Source organism: Zootoca vivipara, chromosome 2 (assembly GCF_963506605.1).
Source record: "Zootoca vivipara chromosome 2, rZooViv1.1, whole genome shotgun sequence".
Taxonomy (NCBI): Eukaryota; Metazoa; Chordata; class Lepidosauria; order Squamata; family Lacertidae; genus Zootoca; species Zootoca vivipara.
In genome coordinates this window covers 92944419-92965801 of record NC_083277.1, presented here as the reverse complement: position 1 = coordinate 92965801, position 21383 = coordinate 92944419, and the positions used below count along the sequence as shown (strand labels likewise).

General features: G+C 46.6%; 1 protein-coding gene across 10 annotated transcripts in view; it reads left to right on the top strand.

The window, feature by feature from the left end:
- LOC118076359 (polycystin-1) overlaps positions 1 to 21383 on the top strand; it is a 71657-nt gene that overhangs the window by 21966 nt on the left and 28308 nt on the right. For 9 of the 10 annotated variants that reach the window (XM_060271865.1, XM_060271864.1, XM_060271861.1 and 6 more), the window contains 16 exons: positions 180 to 454; positions 1902 to 2663; positions 3177 to 3308; positions 3878 to 4053; positions 5666 to 5802; positions 6583 to 10250; positions 11196 to 11351; positions 12456 to 12602; positions 12730 to 13012; positions 13554 to 13785; positions 14367 to 14526; positions 15455 to 15595; positions 17050 to 17191; positions 18083 to 18688; positions 20296 to 20455; positions 20896 to 21154. In XM_060271865.1, coding sequence (XP_060127848.1) covers positions 180 to 454; positions 1902 to 2663; positions 3177 to 3308; positions 3878 to 4053; positions 5666 to 5802; positions 6583 to 10250; positions 11196 to 11351; positions 12456 to 12602; positions 12730 to 13012; positions 13554 to 13785; positions 14367 to 14526; positions 15455 to 15595; positions 17050 to 17191; positions 18083 to 18688; positions 20296 to 20455; positions 20896 to 21154 — 7436 coding nt within the window. The remainder of the gene's footprint in view (positions 1 to 179; positions 455 to 1901; positions 2664 to 3176; positions 3309 to 3877; positions 4054 to 5665; positions 5803 to 6582; positions 10251 to 11195; positions 11352 to 12455; positions 12603 to 12729; positions 13013 to 13553; positions 13786 to 14366; positions 14527 to 15454; positions 15596 to 17049; positions 17192 to 18082; positions 18689 to 20295; positions 20456 to 20895; positions 21155 to 21383) is intronic. The other variant, XM_060271860.1, reaches the window with a different exon arrangement.

Sequence of the window (21383 nt, the reverse complement as noted above, 5' to 3'; positions counted from 1 at the left end):
TTTAAAAAACTGCTTTAGCAAAATATTCTCTTCAGTCTTCAGTGTGCCACAGGCAAAATTTTGGGCAGCCTCACTTATTGCAAAGCCCACAGACCTGGAGAAACAAAAAATACAGGAAAAATTAGAGCTTTGGTTTTGTATCTTTTGAGCGATTCAGTGCCTTTTTATTTGTTCCTCAGGGTGCAAACGGCTTCATTCACCTTTTGCCTGCTGTCACTCTGAGCCACTCTGCAATGCCATGGGTGAATGCCCAAGTGGGCAACAGTGGTGCCCTTTGAAGGATCATTGCCTGAACATCTCCAGCCCTTGCAGCCCATATGCCTTTGAGAACACAACTGCTCACATCCAGCCATTCCCATACCCTCTGCGGTACAAAGGGGCTTCGCCATTCTATTCCATAGTGGCTGATCTTCCTTTATTGCTCACCCCCAGCAATGAAAACACCCACATTCACGTAAGTGTACATATTCAGGAGTTGCCTTGGGGTTATAAACAAGCCTTACTCTTGTCTTTCATTCAATGTTTGCTCTATGCTTTGAGGTTCTTCGCATATCTTGTTTTGCCTTAGGTATACAGGAAGTGGTTCTGCGGGTCCACGTGGGAAACACTTGCTGTGATAGCTCGCAGGTCATGGGGCCTCTTCACCTTGGGAGCCTCCTTTTAGCCTGACCCACCTTGCTATTTTGGCAGCCATGCAAAATGTTTTTGTTCAGATCCGCTTTTACAAATGAGTCATAAAGAGGAGCTACATGGCACCTCTGTTTTCAGTCCAATACGTGCTGCTCAGATTTTGGTGGTCTTTTTTTATTTTTACATAACAATTTGGTTTTTACAAATTAATGTTTACATTCAAAATCATAGATAAAAACAAATAAACAAGTTTCTTCCAAATCTTTAGACTTCCCTCCACCCCTGTTTTTTTTAAAAAAATTATTCACAAAATTATACCGAATAAACAAATGAATCAGACAAAACACAGACATAAAAACATAAATTCATCAAACATAAATACTAATTTATATACTAACATAATATGAATTTCCCCCATTCTTTGTTAAAATTTTGATCTTCCTGATTTCTGATTTTCCCAGTCATTTTTGACATTTCTACATAGTCCCAACAGTTTGGTCTGCCATTCCAATCTGGTAGGGATGATGTCGTCTTTCCAGCTCTGGCCTACCAGCATCCTGGAGGCTGTTGTTGCATACATAGTCTTTTCTGCTCCTTCGGTAATTCTGCACCTACAATTTCTAACAAAAAGGCTTCTGATTCTTTTAACAAACGTTATTTTACACATTTTTTTCAATTAATTATATATCATTTTCCAGAATTCTTTTACAGTGGTACCTTGGTTTGCAACCGCTTTGGATTACATCCATGTCAAACCCGGAAGTGAGTGTCCCTTTTTTTTGGATTACAACCCCTTTTGGGGGGATTACAACCATTTTTTGGGGGGGGGAGGCCCCATTGGCAAAAGCGCACCTTGGGTTACAACCTGTTTTGGTTTACAAGCAGACCTCTGGAACGGATTATGGTTGTAAACCAAGGTACCACTGTATTACCTTACAGTTCCACCACATATGATAAAAAGTCAGATTTTGGTGGTCTTGTGATGTTTTATATGGATTAGCATTACTTGTTGGTACACTGTTCTGCTTCTTGTGCACAACTGTAGGAAGGAGTTGAATGGAAACCAGGTGTGTGTACTTTAAATCAGGCTTCCTCAAACTAGGCCCTCCAGATGTTTTTGGCCTACAGCTCCCATGTTCCCTAGCTAGCAGGACCAGTGGTCAGGAACTGTAGTGTCAAAACATCTGGAGGGCCGAGTTTGAGGAAGCCTGCTTTAAATGGAAGCTGTCTCCCAAGGATTCCGATTAGCTTCAGCTGTCTGTGCGTTTCAGGTTCTCCTGCCAGAAGAAGAGATATTTGTCCACCCGGGTGACATCATAGGGATACAACACAGCGCTGGTAGGGGCTCGTTCCTGCAGTGCCATCCCCAGATGGATTCCCCTTGGCGACAGAGTTACATCAGCCTCATGAAGGAGAGCTGGTGGGAAGGAGGTATCCCTGGGCCGCCCAACCCTACCTGGGTGGACAGCATGCTTTGTGACCTACGAGTGACCTTTGTGCAAGAGATGAAGAGCTTGGCAATCCCTCCAATGTTGGCCCAAAGGCCGGAGTCTGGTACCTACAGCTACACCGCCACAGTGAGAAATGCTGTTAGCAGCTCACAGGCCAGCTGCTCAGTGCAAGTGCGGTCAAAAGTCAGCGATCTGCAGCTTATCTACCCCACACCACTCAGCGGGAAGCTCAACATACCCACAAAGCAGGAGATTTTCCTGGTCGTCAAGATCACCTCCGGCTGCAAAGCTGTGGCTAACTGGATGTCCCCAGTGGACATGGCTGGGGTGCCGTTTGTGGCTGCTTGCCCAGCAGGGATTGTGCTGCATGTCCCCTCCTGCTACAGAGAGACCACAGACACCTGGTTCTCCTCGGTGAAGCTTGTCATGGATAAACCAAGAGAGGAGGAGATCTTGGACATCCTTGTTTCCAATGAGGTCAGTGCCCAGAAGTTGTCCGTGAAGATCCAGTCACATGATGCCATTGATGGACTTAGGGTGGTGCCTCCTGGACCATGCCGGATGCTAGTGGATGTGTCACAGGTGGGTTATGATGTTCCTCCCAAATTACCTCTTTGTTTTATGTGAGGGATGTCTGGTGTCATGTTTGAGGATAGTGGTCCAGGGACCTTCTGATGCTCTGGCCGTTCCAGTAAACCAAACAGTCCCCAGCAACAACATCTTAAGGGGGGAAACTGCAAAAGAAAGATGCTTCTTTCTACAGAAGAACCGTTTGTCATTGTTTTTGGAGTGACCCCAGGGCACGGCTAGCTATTCTTATGTGAAAAAAATGTATTGTACATAGATGCATACCCTATACTGATTATTGTGGCTTTGCAGAATTGACAAGGACTGTACCTCTGACTAGGAAACAATGCAGTCATGAAATTGGAGTGTTAGGCAGTGCACAGTTCCTACAGTTCCAGGTCACTGAAGTATCCTACCCAGACCCAGACTCATTTACTGCTCCCCAATACTTAGTCCAAAGTTCAGCCAGCATAGCCAAACCAATATATATGGGTTATTCTCACCATGCAACTTCTTTGCTTTAACCAGGTATTTACTGCTGAGATCAGCCAGGGGTCCTCTGTCTCTTACACCTGGGTGATTGATAACATGGACACGTTTGCCTACAATGGTCAGAGCTACAGTGTCACATTTAAGAGACCTGCTACATATAAGCTAAAGGTGAGAAATCAAAGCCATTCAACAACAACAACAGCAATAACAGCAACCCCATAGTAGAGCATAGCACATGTGGGCATTTCAAGGAATATAAGTAGTATTTGTACAGCAATTTATATGTGTTATCTCAGTATTTCATACAACAGCCCTATAAGGTAGTCCAGTATATTAGGAGAAATTACAGGTCAGAATGTGAAAATTGCATACAAAAATGAATATATGTAATGAAACTGTGTGCACTCTTGCATGGATTGATTTTTTAAAAAATTACAAACTGATGTAAGCAAACTGAACCAAGCAAACTGAACCAAGACTAGAAAGATGAGGACATGAAGGGGGGGGGGAAGAGACTGTAACATAACAGAGAGAGGGCTTGCCTCCAACTTCTCTGTGAGTTCCTTTGAGCCAGGGACTTCCTGACTCAAGCCGTTCTCTTTTGTCTCTTTCTACAGAAGCAAATCCATAGCTGAGCTGCGATGAGCATTATCAGATGCTTCAGTGACTTGTGGGATTTGGGTGGTTCATTTGGTTTGGCATCAAACGTTTCTTGGTTTTCTCCTCTTTGTTCATAGCTGACAGCAAAGAACCCGGTGAGCTTCAAATCTTTGGAACTGATGCTCATAGCTGAACCCATGAACCCCTTGGCTCACCCTGAATTGCTGGGACTCCCTGGAATTGTGGAAGTCAATGTTCCCCAGACTATGATATTCAGGGTGGAAGTAGACACTGCCGTGGATCTCATGATGAGGTAAGAAGCAAGGCAAGGACCTCATTTGAGCTGACTTGCAAACACTTCTCCTAAATTCATCCCAATTTAGTTTTTAGTCTAGAATTGCTAACTCATGTAATGCCTCAGTTAGTAGCCACTAACTCAGTCTCATCCTATGTATGGATGCACAAACAGTCTGACCTGGTATCTTCCCTTAAATATATGACAATACTCTCCACTTCTCTCTCTTTTTGGCACATTCAGTGATGTTCAGGAGGCATAGTAAGCTGCACCTGTGACCTTGCCTGTGCATGAAAGCCACACTGGTTTGGTAGAACATGAACCACGAGGCATAGAAGAGACTTGCAGGGCAAGGTGGTCCACAAACAGTCCAATTCAGATCACAGTAGACCACCACAGGGTACACTAAAATGGGGGCCAGCAAAGCGAATTGCTTAAAATAATGTAAGCAAGACTAGTCACCTATTTCAGGGGAAGGCAGACAAACAAAAATCAGAATAACCAGTTCATCTGCTCTGGAGAAAGCAGCTTTCTGATTGGACTATCAGTCAGAGTCAGAACATGATAGTGCCTGGGAGAATTCCTGAACTTAAATTTTAAAAGAAGGATAATCTAATTCAACACCCTGTTCTCTCAAAGTACCCTGGAGTTACCTGCTCTACGGGTACCTGTAATGTCCCCACTTTAATGTACCCTACAAGCAAGAACTACAATTCCAGAGATGGCTTTTGGGAAAAGGAATAAATATAGCAAAAAGACGTTTGGGGTGTTGAAATAACAAATTGTGCAACCAGGACTTACAATGCAAATTGCTTGACTTCCAGACCTTTGGCAGCAAGCATTTTATCCACCTTGTGGAAAACAGAATTTTTGGCAGGGGCTAAAGGTGGTGATAGGTAATGTGGGAGATGTACCAGAGGGGGTGATGTGATAAGAGGCACAGAAGAAACTCTGGGAAGGAATTTATCATTGCCGTTGCTGAGTCCAGTCCAATCTCAAGCAGAGATAGGGTGAACTTTCTGGGTCTTGTTTTTAGTACTCCAGATCAACAAAACTAACAAAAGAGTCTCACGGCACCTTGGCGACTAACAAATTTGCTATGGTTTTATGGGCCAGGATCCAGTTCGCCAGCAACAAGAAGTTTAATCCCTAATTGACAGGGAATATATGGGTTTCCCTGTGTTGTTTGGCCTGTGGACGGGTGGGTGGGAATGGAGAACACTGAGATCAAAGGGAAACAAATTGCAAAAAGAATGGAGAGTAATAATCACATCAAATAAAACAGTTAAAGTGACAATTAGGATAGCTGTGTTGGTGATAACAGAAACATCCCAGCCTTGGTAAGTTAGCAAACATATATAGTGTGATAAAAATCTTGATTCAAGTCACAGATGATAGAACTGAGTTACTGATAAAATGCAATTCAGAAAGTTTCACGCTGGAGTCTCCCTTCAGATTTCCTTTGTTCATGGACGGGGGCAGATCAACAGGCATCACTTGTAGAAATTCTGTGCCAAATTGTCACTTTGTGCAAACGCTTTAGGAAACACTGCCGTTCTCATTGTGACCTCTGCCGGTTGCCCGCAGTATATCCAATGCATTATTTTGTGGTTTGTACTTCTGTTTGCAGGTGGGATTTTGGCGACGGCAGCCCAGAGGCAGAGACCACCCTGGCTCCTCCTTATGACGCTCAGCTGCCACGACCGGATCCACAGAGAGAACGAGTTCAAGTGTCAGCGAGGGTGACCCATGCCTTCATTCAGCCAGGTGGGGAAACGGGTTTGATACCAGGAGATAACTTAGGGAGCTCAAGGTGCTTCAAGTCACGCCTTTCTCCCTGAAATGAAGAGGAGGAGAACAGATGGATGAGAAGATAGCAGCTGAGAGAGCTATGTGGGGAGAGGTTAGAAATGGTGTGGGAAAATAGGTGCCAGGACAGGCTGACTAACCACCACTAGGTTGAAATCTAGGAAACCAGAAGAGAACAAAAGCGTCATAGGAGATTGAGACCAAGACAGGAACACGCATATGGGAAAGGAAGCAAAGCTAATGAGGTGCACTGTAAAGCGAGGAAGGAGATTTCCTGCTGTGTGGCAGCCGTGGGGAACCTGAGGCACCTGCACCTAAATTGGCTGTCACCTGCCAATCACTTCAATCTACCTCAACGGCTTTTGTGGTTTTTCTAGGGTTAGATTTAAAATTATACCTATTTTATATACAACTTGTGGTTGTTATGCACATTTTACGTCTCTTACATTCTGTTCCCCCTTACAGAAAGACAGGATATGAATCTGATAATTAAGGGTTAAAATATCCAATGCTGGTCAAACTCAAGAGTAGACCCATTGATGTTAATGGACCTATAAGTCATGTCCATTCATTTCAATGGGTCTATTCTGCCTATGACTAACGTTAGGCACAACCCGTATTTTAATTAACACATAAAGGAGAAACCTAGCTATGAGCAATAAATTTAAAAAACAACAACACCTAGCTTCTGAAAAATTACCACTCCTCAGTGATACGTGCTCACCGTTATTTCTGTAGGTGACTACACCGTCAGAGCTGAAGCCCTCAACAAGTATGAGCAAGTCCACCAAATGGCCAGAGTCTGCGCTGTTGTTCCCATAACCCTGGTGACCATTCTGTCCAGTCCAACTTCTCCATTGGCTAAAGAGGTTACTCGGTTTGAGGCCTTGGTTTCTCCTTCCCTCTATGGCATATGGTATTCCTGGAACTTTGGCGATGGGTCACCAGTACAGGAGGGACCAAATTCTACTGTGCGCTATTCCTTTGAAAAGGCCGGGGTTTATAATGTGACCCTAAGAGTCAATAACAATCTCAGTGACGTAACATCCTGGGCATCTGTGTCTGTCAGGGAAGGAATTATGGGCCTGAACATAGTGTGCAGTGGGCCCAGTGAACTCGGTTCAGTCACAGTTGTCAATGCCACAGTTACCTCTGGCACAGATGTCAGGTGGTCCTTCGACATGGGAGATGGATCCATCTACAGAAATCTGTCACACGGAGTTGTTTCTCACATTTTTGCTGCTGAAGGAAAATACACAATAACAGTGACAGTTCACAGTGCTGCGGCCTATACCAAGGCATCCACCATAGCCAACATTTACAAACTGCGTATTAGCACCATCCTGGCTCCTAGTTGTCTCTCCAGTGGGGAGCTGACCCTGTTCCAAGCTTTTGTGACAGGGCCAGTTAAAGGGATTATGTTCTGCTGGGATTTCCAAGATGGCCGCCCTCCCGCTGTTCGTCATGGAGACCCCACGGTCCTTCACAGCTACATGGTGGCTGGGAATTACCAGGTGAATCTGACTGTCTATGGCACAATGAGCAGCGCTTCTCGTCAGCTAGCTGTTTGTGTAGAGGATAAAATCAGCTCAGTTAAGCTATTGGCTCCAATGTCTGCTGTAGCCTTAGAGGAACCGCTTTCCTTCTTGGCTGAAGTAGATCCAGGACCCGACCCTCAGCACCAGTACAGGTACCATTGGGATTTTGGCATCGGTGAAGACCCGGTGCCTTCTAAAACTCCAGAAATCACATTTGTGTACTTGGAGGCTGGGTTGTATATGGTAACCGTGACTGTGCAGAACACGGTCAGCCAACAAAACGCCTCGTTAAATGTCACAGCTCAGCAGGCCATTAATACCATCTCCATTCACCACAGTGGTGAAACAGGCATCTTTCTAGCTGTGGGCACTCTCTACGACTTTGTGGCTGAAGTCAGCTGGGATACTACAGCCGCATTTCAGTGGGACTTTGGAGATGCCTCACCTCCTCAGGTGGGTCAAAGAGCCCCCCACACCTATAAGAAAGCAGGAGATTTTACCATCATGGTTGTGGGTGAGAATCTGGTCAGCCACAGGACAGCGACACTCACCATGACGGTGCTTACTCCAGTTAAGCTGTTGACTCTACATGCTGAGCAACCAGTGAGCGAGGCTGGGCAGGAAGTCACCTTCAGATCTTCTTTAGCTGCAGGGGATCGTGTTCGCTATTGCTGGGCTGTTGGTGAAACAACTGGATTCCAAGAGGGAGCGGCCATTTTCACTCACACTTTCCCCACTCTTGGCACCTTTGCGGTGTTTGCCGTAGCTGAGAATCCTGTGAGCATAGAGACGGCAAACGTCACCGTGGAGGTCCAGGAACGAGTCCAAGGGGTGCAAATTCACAGTGAACATGTAGTGCAGGACAAGTATGTGGCCATCGCAGAAGCCTTCTCTCTCTCCAGCGAGGTTGCTCAGGGCTCCAATGTCACCTTCCGTTGGGCAGCTTTGAAAGGAAAGCACCCGTTGTTTACTTCTGAAGGGCAGTTGTTCTTATTCTGCCCCAATACAAGTGGGGAGCTCCTGGTGGAGGTGAAAGCTGGGAATGCACTGGGTGAAGTCACCACCAGCCTTACCCTGGAAGTCTTGGAGAGAGTTCATGGTGTGATGGTTCAATCGGCCTTTGATAATGTTGCAGTAGGAAAGCCAGTGAACCTGAACGTTTCTGTGGTGTCGGGAACGGATCTCCTTTATCAGTGGAAGGTGCAGGAGGACGCACAGCTGCTGCTTACCACCACACCCTCCCTTTCACACATCTATAACACCCTAGGCTCCAAGCTTGTCTTTGTCACAGTCTACAATGCCCTGGGATCCAGCAATGGCTCCACAGAACTCAGAGTGCAGGAACCTGTTTCTGGGGCAAATTTCAGCATGGCAGGAATCATGTGGCCTTTCGTCCTGAAGTCAGGCACCTCAGTAGAGCTTCTGGGCATGGTGGATGCAGGATCTGACCTTGCATGGGAATGGCAGCTACAGAGGGGGGAAGAGGAGAAGCTGATCCTCTCTCGTGGGCAGAACATCTCTCACAGATTTGGGCAGTTCGGAGACTACAGAGTGTTTCTGCGGGTCTGGAATGATGTTAGCGAGAGTACATCTCTGGGTGCCATCTCCGTCCAAGATCCTGTGGCTGGACTGGGTGTGACAGTGGACAAGAGGACGGTGTGCACAGATGATGAGGTTACTTTTACATTGCGTGTGTTGAAGGGCTCGCGGGTGACCTTTGCCGTCTACTTCCCCTCGCTGGGGATTCACATGGATAACCCTGCGGGGATCTTCCACTTTCCTTTTCCAGTGAAAGGCTACCACCAGGTGCTGGCATCTGCTTACAACAATGTTAGTAATCAGACAGCTACTGCCATGGTGAAGGTCTTGGAGAAGGTGAAGGGGCTGCACCTCTTAGGTGATTGCCCGCCCATTCTGGAAGCCAACAAAGAACTTACATTCCGAGCAGCAGTGCAAGCTGGAGAGAACGTTGCTTTCTCCTGGGCATTTCGGCTCCCTGGGCTGCCTGACTATAACGTCACAGGCCAGCAGGTGACGTATACCCCCTCTGGCAAAGACAATTTAACCATTCTGATTGAGGCCACCAATGCTTTCTGTGCAGACACTCTTCTAGTGGTAAGAAAGTTAGAGGTGCCGGTAGTGACTGTTGACCTGTCCAGCAATGGCACCAGGACATTTGTCAATCAAACCGTGACATTTGACGTGATGGCGGTTGGTGGCAGCAACCTTCACATGGAGTGGAATTTTGGGGACTCGCCCGAAACCTTCTCCAGTGAAGGAGATCAGAGAGTATTTCACAAATATCGCCAAGCTGGTGATTTCTTGGTAGAAGTGAGAGTCTACAACAACATCAGTTTTGTCTTCGCCCAGTTAAAAGTAACTGTGCAGCTGCTGCTCTGTGAAAGCCCTACTCTGAAGCTTGTTGAGCCTCTCTCTGCAATCTCCAAATCTTACACCACCTACTTTGAGGCTGATGTGGACTTGAAACAATGCACAGCCTACCGGGCATTGTATCGGTGGGAGATATTCCGCAGCTGCAGCTGTGATGCTCCATCCAAGACCAACGCAGTCTCTTTACCGCATGTAGATGTACTAACCCCACGCCTTGTGCTCCCCAAGCTCTCCCTGGACATTGGTCCTCACTGCCTGCTTTTCACTATCTCTCTGGAGAACACACCCTTGGCCCAGATGGTTTGCAGCAACTTGACTGTGCTTTCCAGCAAGCTAGTTCCAGTCATCCATGGAGGATCCTGGAGGAGAGGGACAGCCAAAATGGATCTGGTTCTAGATGGAAGCAAGTCATATGACCCTGATGAGGAGGAGGGTGGAAACTCCTCTCTGGCGTACCAGTGGGACTGTCAACTGGAGGTAAGAAGAGGACCTGGAATGGCAGGAATAATGTACATTGTTTAGACCAGGATTTCCCAAACTAGGGTCTCCAGCTGTTTTTGAACTACAATTCCCACCATCCCTGACCACTGGTCCTGCTAGCTAGGGATGATGCAAGTTGTAGTCCAAAAAGTTTGGGAAACCCTGGTGCTGATTAACTAATGAGAAGCATAACCTGAAAAGGAGGGTTTTCCTTTATATGAAGGCTTTAATGCAGGGGTGGTGAAACAGGATCCTGCTGGAGGTCAAATCCAGAAGCGACCGATTCCCCAGAGGCCACTTTGACAAGTGAGAGGAGTTGCCCACCTATCAATCACCTGCCATCACACATTGCTTGGTGATTCAAACTTTGCAGCCATGGCTTGAATTCAACACTTTGTGAATTTGGTGCCTCTCTGTGTCAAATTCTATCAAATTCAGAAGGCACCAAATTTCCAGCAGCTGGAAATGAAGAAACAACAGTGCACTTTGAGTATGCTCCCAGTTCATTTTGCTTTTGGAGCTATTGCTTTACCTGCCTAGCACCTGTTTTATTTCCTTTGCTTTCCTGCCCTTTAAAAGCTGTTATACCAGGAGAGCATTCCCCTTGTCCATTCTCACTCCTTTTGTATGAGAGAGAAGACTGAGCCTCACTTTACAGGGGCCTGCAGAGTGGTCCTAACATTTGGGTAAGGATAGGAAGAGGACCATGGCACTGGGGCAGAGAACCTGGGAGGAAGAGCCTCCAGGTACTTCAGAACATAAGGCCAGGCTCAGCTCTCACAACTTTCTACTTTAATTGTATGCCAGCTTTCAAAAGTCTGTTGCTTCATAAGATTTCACCAGGGCCCTTGCACTCTCCCCACCCCCGGCAGCCTCAATTTCAGCATCAGAGCACAAACAGTTAATACAAAAGGCCCTTAACTCAATTTCTCTCTGCCACAGGCACCTAATGTGTCCACAACTTTATGTGGCTTCCCTGCTATGGTAGGCATGGACAGAGTGATTGTCCCACACTCCATGCTGAATCCAGGAGCAACTTACCACTTCAACCTTACTGTGAAGAAGTCCGGTAAAGATCCTGCTTGGGTGATACAGAAGGTGAGCTTGGCTTTATTACCTTCTCTAGTCTCATGTGGCTGCTCTGACTTCCCCACATATAAATTGACAGAAAAAGACGGACACAGACAGATAGACACAATGAACATGTAGTGCAGGACAAGTATGTGGCAATCATTGATGGTTGCCTATAGGGAGTCTTTTTGAAGAGTTTGCTGAGGGGAAAATGCTCCTGAAAGTGAAACATTTTACCCTCTGCATCAAAGTACCTTGTAGTAAAAACACTTCGGAAGGAAGGAAGGAAGGAAGGAAGGAAGGAAGGAAGGAAGGAAGGAAGGAAGAAGGAAGGAGTTCTGCTTAAAAACAGAGCTTTTTCTTTCTTTCCACATAACACAGTCTGAATGCAAGCTGCTCCGTCCAGCCCCCCTCACCTGCACTAGGGAGTTCCTGAAAGGGAGTGATCCCTCCCAGCTGACTTGGAAAGTTACCGTGTTTCTCCAAAAATAAGACACCGTCTTATATTTATTTTTCCTCAAAAAAACACACAATGGCTTATTTTCAGGGGATGTCTTATTTTTTCCTCCTCCTTCTGCCATGGCTGGCATTGCTGCTGTGCCTATCAGTATGTCTTATTTTCGGGGTATGGCTTATATTCGGGCTATGGCTTATTTTATGACTACATCTTAAAATAGGAGAAACAGGGTAGTTCCTGTCTTCTTGTATCAAAGACATAGATCAAAGACTGCCTTGCTGAATGACCTCTTCTTTTCTCTTTGACAAAGAAACACAATGTACGTAGGGATGCCAAATGGCAAGGAAAGCACTGAGCCCTGGAATAACGCTCAAATGCACATATATGCTTGCTATGAAGCTGGCAAGCCCAGTCGAGACCAAATGTTAGGATTTAGCGCTCAGGGACAAGTGCAGTATGGGCAAAAAAACTTAGACACACTACTGGCTTTTGTCCACACTCTGACGGACCCTTCACCACAGTTCTGTTGTGTTGCCTGGGAGAGGTCCAAGGGACTCCTCCATTGCTGGACATCTTGCTCCTCTTCTGTAAGGTCGCGTTGCTCCATTTTTACCAACTAGCCTGCTGTGTCTTGATTTGGGGCCGGCTTTAATATTGACTCGGGTGTCCGCCAGCAGGTTTTGATTGCATCTAGCCTGGAGGAGATCCTGCCTGTGACCCTGGAGTGCCATTCCTGCAGTGCTTTGTCAAGCTACGAGGTCAGCAGCAGCATCCATGTCACGCTGTCTGGACAGTGCGAAAGCTGCGACAACGGAACGCTGGTGAGATGCTCTCTTCTGATTCCCGGGCTATAGATCAGCAGGGGGTTAGTTGCGCTTGGCATAACAGCCACTTTAAAAAGAGGCGTCATTGTGATGTACTGTGATATGCACTGTCTGGCCCTTGCAGTACATCTGGAGAGCTCGGAGTTCTGATGGCCAGCCTTTGACCTTGGACAATGTGACCACTTCCACTGGGGACTCCAATCGGGACCTGGTGATCAGGCAGGGGGTCCTGCAGGATGGAGTGAACTACACTTTCACCGTTTTGGTCACTCAGCCTAGAGGACAGCTGCGGGGAGAAGCTGGCATCACCCTCACCCCAAACCACCCACCCAGGGGCGGGCTCTGCATTCTGAGACCAGAAAAAAATATCTACATCTTGGAGACGCCGGTTAGATTTCAGTGCATGGGTAAGTAACCCAACAAGAGTAGTCCTCTGTGGGGAACTCAGTGCCGTTAAAGAACTGGAACAGCTGCAACTCAGGGAGCTCTCCTTTGGAAGCTGTTTGAGCTCCACTTTTGTGGAAGCTGCAGGCAGGGAGGGCAGTCTTGTCATTTAGGCTCCGTAGGTACCTGGGTCATGTGTAATTTTGCCTGCCAGACCACTAGACCAGGCACCCCCAAACTCTGCCCTCCAGATGTTTTGGGACTACAGCTCCCATCATTCCTAGCTAACAGGACCAGTGGTCAGGGATGATGGGAACTGTAGTTCCAAAACATCTGGAGGGCAGAGTTTGGGGATGCCTGCACTAGACAGTAACTTATGTGTGTATGTGTGTGTGAGTACAGACATAGACTAGCATTGCATGGGATTCGTTCAAGGCTCAGGCATATACAGCTGTGTTGGAGCCAGACTGATTCATATTCTCATGTGACCAAGCTGAAGTGATGTATACCTTTACACCTCCTCCGTCCGATATCCTTCTGCATCTCCTGCTCTGACTCTTTCAGGTTGGATGGATGAGGACAGCAGCCCAATGCAGCAGCAGCAGCTGATCTACACCCTGACTGCCGAAATGTGCTCCCCTCACAGCAGCCATTGTTGGCACTCCTGCCTGTATCGAGGGGTCAAGTCTGCCTTCAGCATCTTCTTGCCCGCAGGCGCTCTTGGCAATCAATCCAGCGTCAACATCCTAGTTGAGCTGGAGGATTCACGGGGAGCAAAGACCTTGGCATTGAACCAGTAAATGTGGGACCTCTTTGGGATGGGCCAAGCAAGAGATCTTTGTGCCTTCCAGGGACTCAGGAAGAAAAAAAGAACAGGCACGAGAAGACAGCATGGTGGGGCGTGCTGTGCTGCTGTCCTAACCATGGAATCACTGCCACTTGCCAGGACAGTATGGGAGGGGAGGGTGGCAAGGCCTGGGCTGCGTTGATGCACAAGCAGAGCCAGTCTGACACTTCCTCCAATGCACCCACACAGCCCTAACTTTGCTATCATCCTGCCCCTGTACTGTCTTAGGAAGTGGCAGTGATGCTGCTGTCAAGAGGGGGGCAGCACAGCACTGCTCCACTGTGCCACTGGCAGACAGCGTTGCTTTTGCAAGACTTATTTCTGCCCGGAGAGAGATTAAAACAACTGTCCTTGGGGACAGTTCTGTTCCTGATGATGAGGTTACTACGGCATTCAACACTTGAGGATGGTAGCAAAACCTTTCTGTTTCCAAGTGTGGCTTGCACGGGCAGGGAGGAGGGAGGGATGCTTGCAATGTGTGTTTGCACTTACAAGGTGTATTTGCAAAGTCTGTCTGCTCTCCCTTTCAGAACCCTGACTCTCACCATGCCTGAACTCCCTTCAGGATTCAACACCATAACCAGCTGGTTGAAGAAGAAGAGCCAGTCGGAGCTGTGGGGTGTGGTCCAGCAAGGAAACCCACAGGAGGTGATTCCGTACTCCTTGGCTCTTATAAGCCTGCTGAATCACGTAAGCACTTGCTGGCGGTGGAGAACGCTTTACATCTGCATACAGGTTAACAATGCCTGCACACCCAGGAACTTGAGATTCTCAAGGGAGGCCCTGCTCACGGTCCCATCCACAGCTAGGATCTGTTGTGCAGAGTTAGGCAAAAGGGTATTCTCCACCGTGACACCCCAGTTGTGGCGTTCCTTCCATTTGCACTTGCCTCTCTTTGTTAACCCTTAGGTGCCAGCTGAAGACACACTCACACTGGCTTTGGGGGTGGGGGTAGAGTGAACTTCTTGCCCAAAGTGAATGAGGTTGTGATATTGTATTATGGAAATTGGCTGGCATGTTGTTTTATGTATCTTCGCGGTCGATTGAATGGTTCAAGTTTTGTCAGGCCATGTTCTACTTTGCCCTGATATCCTTTGGGGAGGAAGGGTGATATAAAAATATAAAGGTAAAGGTAAAGGGACCCCTGACCATTAGGTCCAGTCGTGACCGACTCTGGGGTTGCGGCGCTCATCTCGCGTTATTGGCCGAGGCAGCCGGCGTACAGCTTCCAGGTCATGTGGCCAGCATGACAAAGCCGCTTCTGGCGAACCAGAGCAGCACACGGAAACACTGTTTATCTTTCCGCTGTAGTGGTACCTATTTATCTACTTGCACTTTGACGTGCTTTCGAACTGCTAGGTTGGCAGGAGCTGGGACTGAACAACGGGAGCTCACCCTGTCGCAGGGATTCAAACCGCCGACCTCCTGATTGGCAAGCCCTAGGCTCAGTGGCTTAACCCACAGTGCCACCCGCGCCCCTATATAAAAATATGATTAATAATAAAAAGCACTTTAAAAAAAAATACGTATCATCCCCACTTGGGCAGGTTTTCTTATACTTTTTGGCAGTGTTCTGTTCCAGCAGAGGTGATTTGGCCACATGTTTTTTTTCCCCCAGGACTTTGGAAGAGGGTATAGCATGAAGGAGCTGAGGGGCCGCATCTCCATCCGCAGCAATGTCACGGCAGCTCTGGCCTCCCTGAATATCTCCAGTGTGAAGGATGTTGCTCAGCTTAGTGCTGCACTGAGGGCTTGCGCGGTAGGACTCCTCCAGTAGACGTTTTGTCATTGCGCGGTCGGAGTCAGAGAAGGCGTTGCAATGATGGCCCACAATATTTGGGACCCTGTGGCAGAAAATCCAAACGGCAGTAAATATAACAATAAGCTGATTAGCTGACTATTTGCTGTCCTTCAATAGTAATCCCCTCCCCAAGAAATCTGTGCTAGAGCTAGTGGTATAAAAGGGTATGTTGGTTTCCCAGTCTTAAATTCAGGTTTTTCACATTCTGCAGCATTTTGTGATATATCCCAAAAGCCTGCAGAAAGTGATGCGTGGTAATTCCTCTGTTTCTTAGGGTCTCAGCCACACTTCTGCTTGCCCCCTGCCTAGAAGGCACGAGGCCGAGTGGTTTTCCGCTTGGCCCCCTCATTTCCCAGGAAAACCCCACGCTTTAGCTCTGAATTCGAACATAGAATCATAGAATTGTAAAGATGGAAGGAACCACCAGACTTGCCTAGTCCCTGGAATCTTTTGCCCAACGTGGGGCCCAACCTACAACCTTGAGAGTCTTGTGCTTTACCAACTGAGCTATCCCAGTTGACAATTGCTGTTTGCTCCAGCTGAGTGCTAAAGAGTGGATTCCCCCAGAGGAAAGCAGAGAGGCAAGAGGCAGTCCGGAGTAGCCCCTTGTGTGAATTTCTCCCAATAAACACATTAATATATGTAGTTTTGACTGTGCACATTTTTGCAAGATGTATTCCCTAATTTAATGCAGTTTCGTATGTTGTTTTCAGAGACATATTCATGTTTATGTACACTTTCCCCGTAGATATCTATTTTTGTAAACACTCTTTGGAGAAGTGCATCACAAAATTTGGATAACTGTGAATTTAGGATATTTGTGTTTCAGTTTGCCTATTGTTCCAGAAAGTGTGGATTTGATGGATTTGGCTTTAAATGCTTAATTTCTCCTCCCTCTCTAGCTAAAGCTGAGTTGTTAGTTTTGACATACCACTGTCCATCTCAGGAGCTTTTTCTCTTTCCTTAAGCAGAAGAGAAAAAAATATATCTCAGAGTAAGAGCAACCGTCTGCCTCATGCAGCATCTTATCTTCCTGGGTTGACACCAATGCTGCCATTCTGCTCATGCAGCAAACTTCTGCTTGTGCAATGGAACTTCTCCCCTCCTCTCCTCTCACTTGCACACACGTACACATTGACACACACTCATTTGGGGGACCAGAGCAGATTTTGCGAGCAGAAAAAGAGAGGAAGGGGAAGTCCCATGGGGTACAACCCCATTTGTAAGATGCCTAGAGCCTTATTGATTTATTTATTTTAGTATGCAACAAACAAACAAATCATTTTGAGTGATGGAAGGAAACTAATGGGGTCTGGGGGAGTGGGAGGCTCACTTGATGTGTCCTTTCAAAGAGAGCAATTGTGTGTTTGGGCAAGCAGTGAATAAGTCCTCTTTCCCCCCTGCAACACCAGGCATTCCCAGAAGAGCTCAGCCTTGGATCTCGTACCCAATTGCTGGAAGCTGCCAAGAGAATGATCCAAGTTATCCACAGCGAGACAAAAGAAGGTCACGAAACCCCCACCTCCGCTGGCAATAGCATCTTGGCAATCCTGGGTAGGCAACAAAGGGCAGACGGCTGCCATAGCTGCAGGGGTAGTACTTGGGCTGTACTTGTGAAGCTGGAGCCGTGATTCAGTCTCTCTCTCCAGCCTTCTGCCCCTCGTCCTCCCCTTTCTAGCCCCCACAGCTAACAAAAGCAAAACAACTTGCTGGCTTCTTTAGATTTTTAAAATGGCACCACAAATCTAAGGGACTAGGGTGGGTTTTATAGGTTAATAAAACCTCAGGCCAAGCTACATTATACCCATGGCCTGTCTTCCCCTCTACTCATCAAATTGTTCAGAATAATGCAGAAGAAAATAGTGGACAGAACTTCCTCCTGGCATGGCTTTTTTCTAAGAATATTCCCAAATTATATTCCTGTTGTGTATAAACAACTTATTCTCCTACCAACTCTTAATAAGAAATTTCTCCCATGGCTTCCTTTTCTCCTTTGCCTTTGTTCTCATGCTGCCCCTTAAAAAAAGGAGAAAGCATCTGTTTTCCTTATCAATGCCAAGGGTTGACTCCAAAAAGTCAAATACCTAAGTCGTATTATTACATTACATAGCAACAGTGAACAATGGACATGACACCCATGCCAAGCGAAGGTCTCTTGCAGACCATATGCACATGGATTTCTGGGAGCTACTTAAAGAATTCTGGCCTTTTTTGTTTTCCTTATATTTTATTATTATTATTATTATTTATGTGCAGTTGGTATGAAGGAAAAGCTATCTTTCCTGGCAGTCTTGTCAGAGAAGACACAATGAAAACCTACTGTAAGTGGGCCCTCTCAGGTCATTAAGCAAACATAATCCCTTGAAGGGAAATGCTGAAAATAGGTATGGGAGTGAGTGGCTATAAAGGACTGCATCTCTTGATATGTTATCATGTTGCTCCTAGGAATAATGTTAACTACCGAAGACACGAAACTGCACATGGTGGCGAACGACCGCCTGTCAAAGGAACCAGCCCTCAGGAATTGGGTCTCCTCGGCTTTTAATCTCACTCGTGCTCTGATGAGGTCCTTGATGAAGTCCCGAGTGCTGAATGAGGAGACTCTATCACTCTCCGTCTCTGAGATCCACGTTCGGGGGAAAAGGGCTGATGCCAGCAATTTGCTGTGCACATCCCCCTCTGTGGAGTGCCTCTTCTCTGTGCCCAGGACGCTTGCCGAACAGCTGGCAGAAAGCCAGGAGGTGGTGCAGGTCACCATGGACCTTGCCATCAACCCCTTCCCTTTCAACTACTACACCAACTCTGCCATTTCCACCCGCCTTGCCCTTCTGGAGTTCACCACTCCAGCAGGAGCGCCGATCTCGGTTGCCAACCTACCTAAGGAGAGAGCCATCAGCCTGCGATTACCTGCTGGACAGCAGAAGCTGCAAGACTTGCCCCAAACACTATTGGTCATCCCACCAGGAGACTCTGTTAACTTCACTGTGAAAGTTACACCAGGCAGCAACGTGACAGGGACACACGTCCATATCATTTTCACTGTGGTGGAGGGTAAGTGTTGATGAAACAACCCCTGTGTTGCAAACTAGAGTCAAAAGACCAAAAAAAAAGGCAACACGTCGACCAATTCCAACTGTTGAAATGTATCTGTTTTTATCTTTATAAACTATAACGACATGCGAGACAGTGATCCAAGGTAATCATACTGTTTCGGTTTGGTCTTCTTCAGTTTTTTAACTACAAAAAATAAATCAAATAAATATATATCATTAATTATGGCGTGCATTATATTAAGGCCAATAGCCAGCATGAACATGAGTCTATACAGTCGACAATATCTTAACATTGAAAAAATACAGACAAATACAAAAATAAAACATACCTTAGGGCAGGCATGTCAAACCTGCGGCCCTCCAGATGTTTTGGACTACAATTCCCATCTTCCCCAACCACTGGTCCTGCTAGCTAGGGATCATGGGAGTTGTAGGCCAAAACATCTGGAGGGCCGCAGGTTTGACATGCCTGCCTTAGGGTTTGTATACAATCTGCAGAACAGGGGTCATACGCATATGTAACCCCTGCTGCCTGAAGCAGAAAATGAGAAGCTTAATTAATATACAGTTCCACCACAGGTAACACCCTGGTTAATCAAGGCTATTGGAATTTTTAAAGTTACATGCAACCTCAAGATCCTGAAAGTAATATAATTAGATGAAACAATTCAAATCTAACTCAGAGTTCAATCCTTCTGGATGAAGTGTTTTGAACATAAAAATAAATTGTGATTCTTTTTGTGGTAATAACTTTACATAATCACGTTTAGCATTCACCTTCCTCCTGTTAATCCACAATACAGTGTAAAGCAAGTCCGAGTCTGAATGATTGTTAGCTAAAAAAATGCTCAACCAGGGGTGCTTCCCGAACCGCATTCCTAATGCGGGATCGGTGTTCACTGATACGTGTTCCCACAGACCGGATTGTTGACCCTATATAAAATAAATTACACGGGCATCTAATTAAATATACCACCTCCTTTGTTTGGCATGTACTTAAATGGTTGATAACAAACTTGAATTTGGTCTTTTCGTTATAAATCACCTTGGTTTGCAAGGCCAGAGGGCAAGCAGGACACCTGCCACGTCTAAAATGTCCCACAGGACCTCCAGGGATACGGGTGCAAGATGGTCTGTTGATGTCAGTATGCACTAATAAGTTCTTAAGACAATTAGTCCGTTTCAGTCCTATCAAAGGAAAATCCGAGCAACCTGGCACATTCCAAAGGATGTGCCAGTGCTTCCGTATCAACCTAATGATTCTATCAGTATAAGGCGAATACTCCAATGAAGCTGTAACTCTGCCAAACTTTATAGTTTATAAAGATAAAAGCAGATACATTTCAACAGTTGGAATTGGTCGACGTGTTGCCTTTTTTTGGTATTTTGTGGAGGGTAAGTGTGGCAGGGGAAAGGGGGGGGGAATAGTGGAGAATGCTCAAGTAAGAAGTGAGACTCAGGAGTTTCTTTCACAATGTCCTTATACTCCATTGGTGAGCAGCAATGTGGCACTTCCTCTTCCAAACCTGTTTTATCTCTCCTTTCATACTTAGTTTTCTCTAGCTCATGCAAGTGTACTAAAATGATCCTATCCTTTCTTCCCAGGCTTCGGCTTCAGCCAAGAGACGGTTCCCTCCCTTTATCTTTACGGACATAATGCTCCATCTCCCAATGAGTTCCACTACAGCTTGAAGGAGGAAATTGCCTTTTCTAATGGTCTGGAGGAAACCCGCAGCAGGGACGTCACCCTCTTAATTTCTTCTCTGTAAGTGTTGTTTGCCTATCCAGACCCCCCTTTTCTCTCTCAAATTCTCTCATAGCATGTCTGACTCTGAGGCTGTTCCCGTTCCCAATTCCTTGAGCTGTTGTCACTGTTGAACCCTTGAGCCAAAGTGGGGAGTGCCTGGTCTACATTAGTAAATGCCTGTCCATCACTAGCCGCTTGTAATGTGTCTCCAGTGCAGATAGATGCTCGCTGAGCATAGAATGGCAGATGATACTGGTTGTAAGGGTTAGATCACTTCTGAGCAGATACTTGTCTCATATCGAGCATTCAAAGGACATGAAGGCATGTTCTCCTTGGTGCGGTCCTCCTGGTCCCCTCTGGTCAAAACTGCAGAGATTATTTACATCCGCTGTAATGTTAGCTTTGCTATTGTGCACTTGTGCTAGCTAATTTTGTGGCTGTTGACCTCTTCCATCCAGTCACCATCTCAATGAGACTCATCAGGAATACTACATCAACATCACCAGCCGCTTCTGCTGTTCCGCCGTCCGTGCCAGTGTCTCTGTTTTTGCCAGCCTTTGCCAGTACTTCCATTTTCCCAGCATGCAGTGGAGTGCAGATGGAGTGACCCCAACAGCTGCCACCAGCCCCAAGGAGATTGTGTGCCTGACGGAGCATCTCACTGTCTTTGGGGGTAGCCTCTTTGTGCCTCTTCACAGTGTTGTCTTCTTGCCACCGGTAAGAATTTCCTTTTCAGTTAGGCATGTGGAAGGAAGATGAGTGGACAAGACCTCCATCAGTCAGTGGGCAACATCTTGTCAGGGGTCCCTTTACCTTTGCCTTTTAAGAAGCATCATCTGCTTGGCTTTAATGTGAGATCAGCAAAGCAAGGGATGGCTTGGGGGGGGGGGCAGGATGGTGCGGTGCATTTCACTCCTGTTGAATTGCATGGTGTGTAAACCACGTA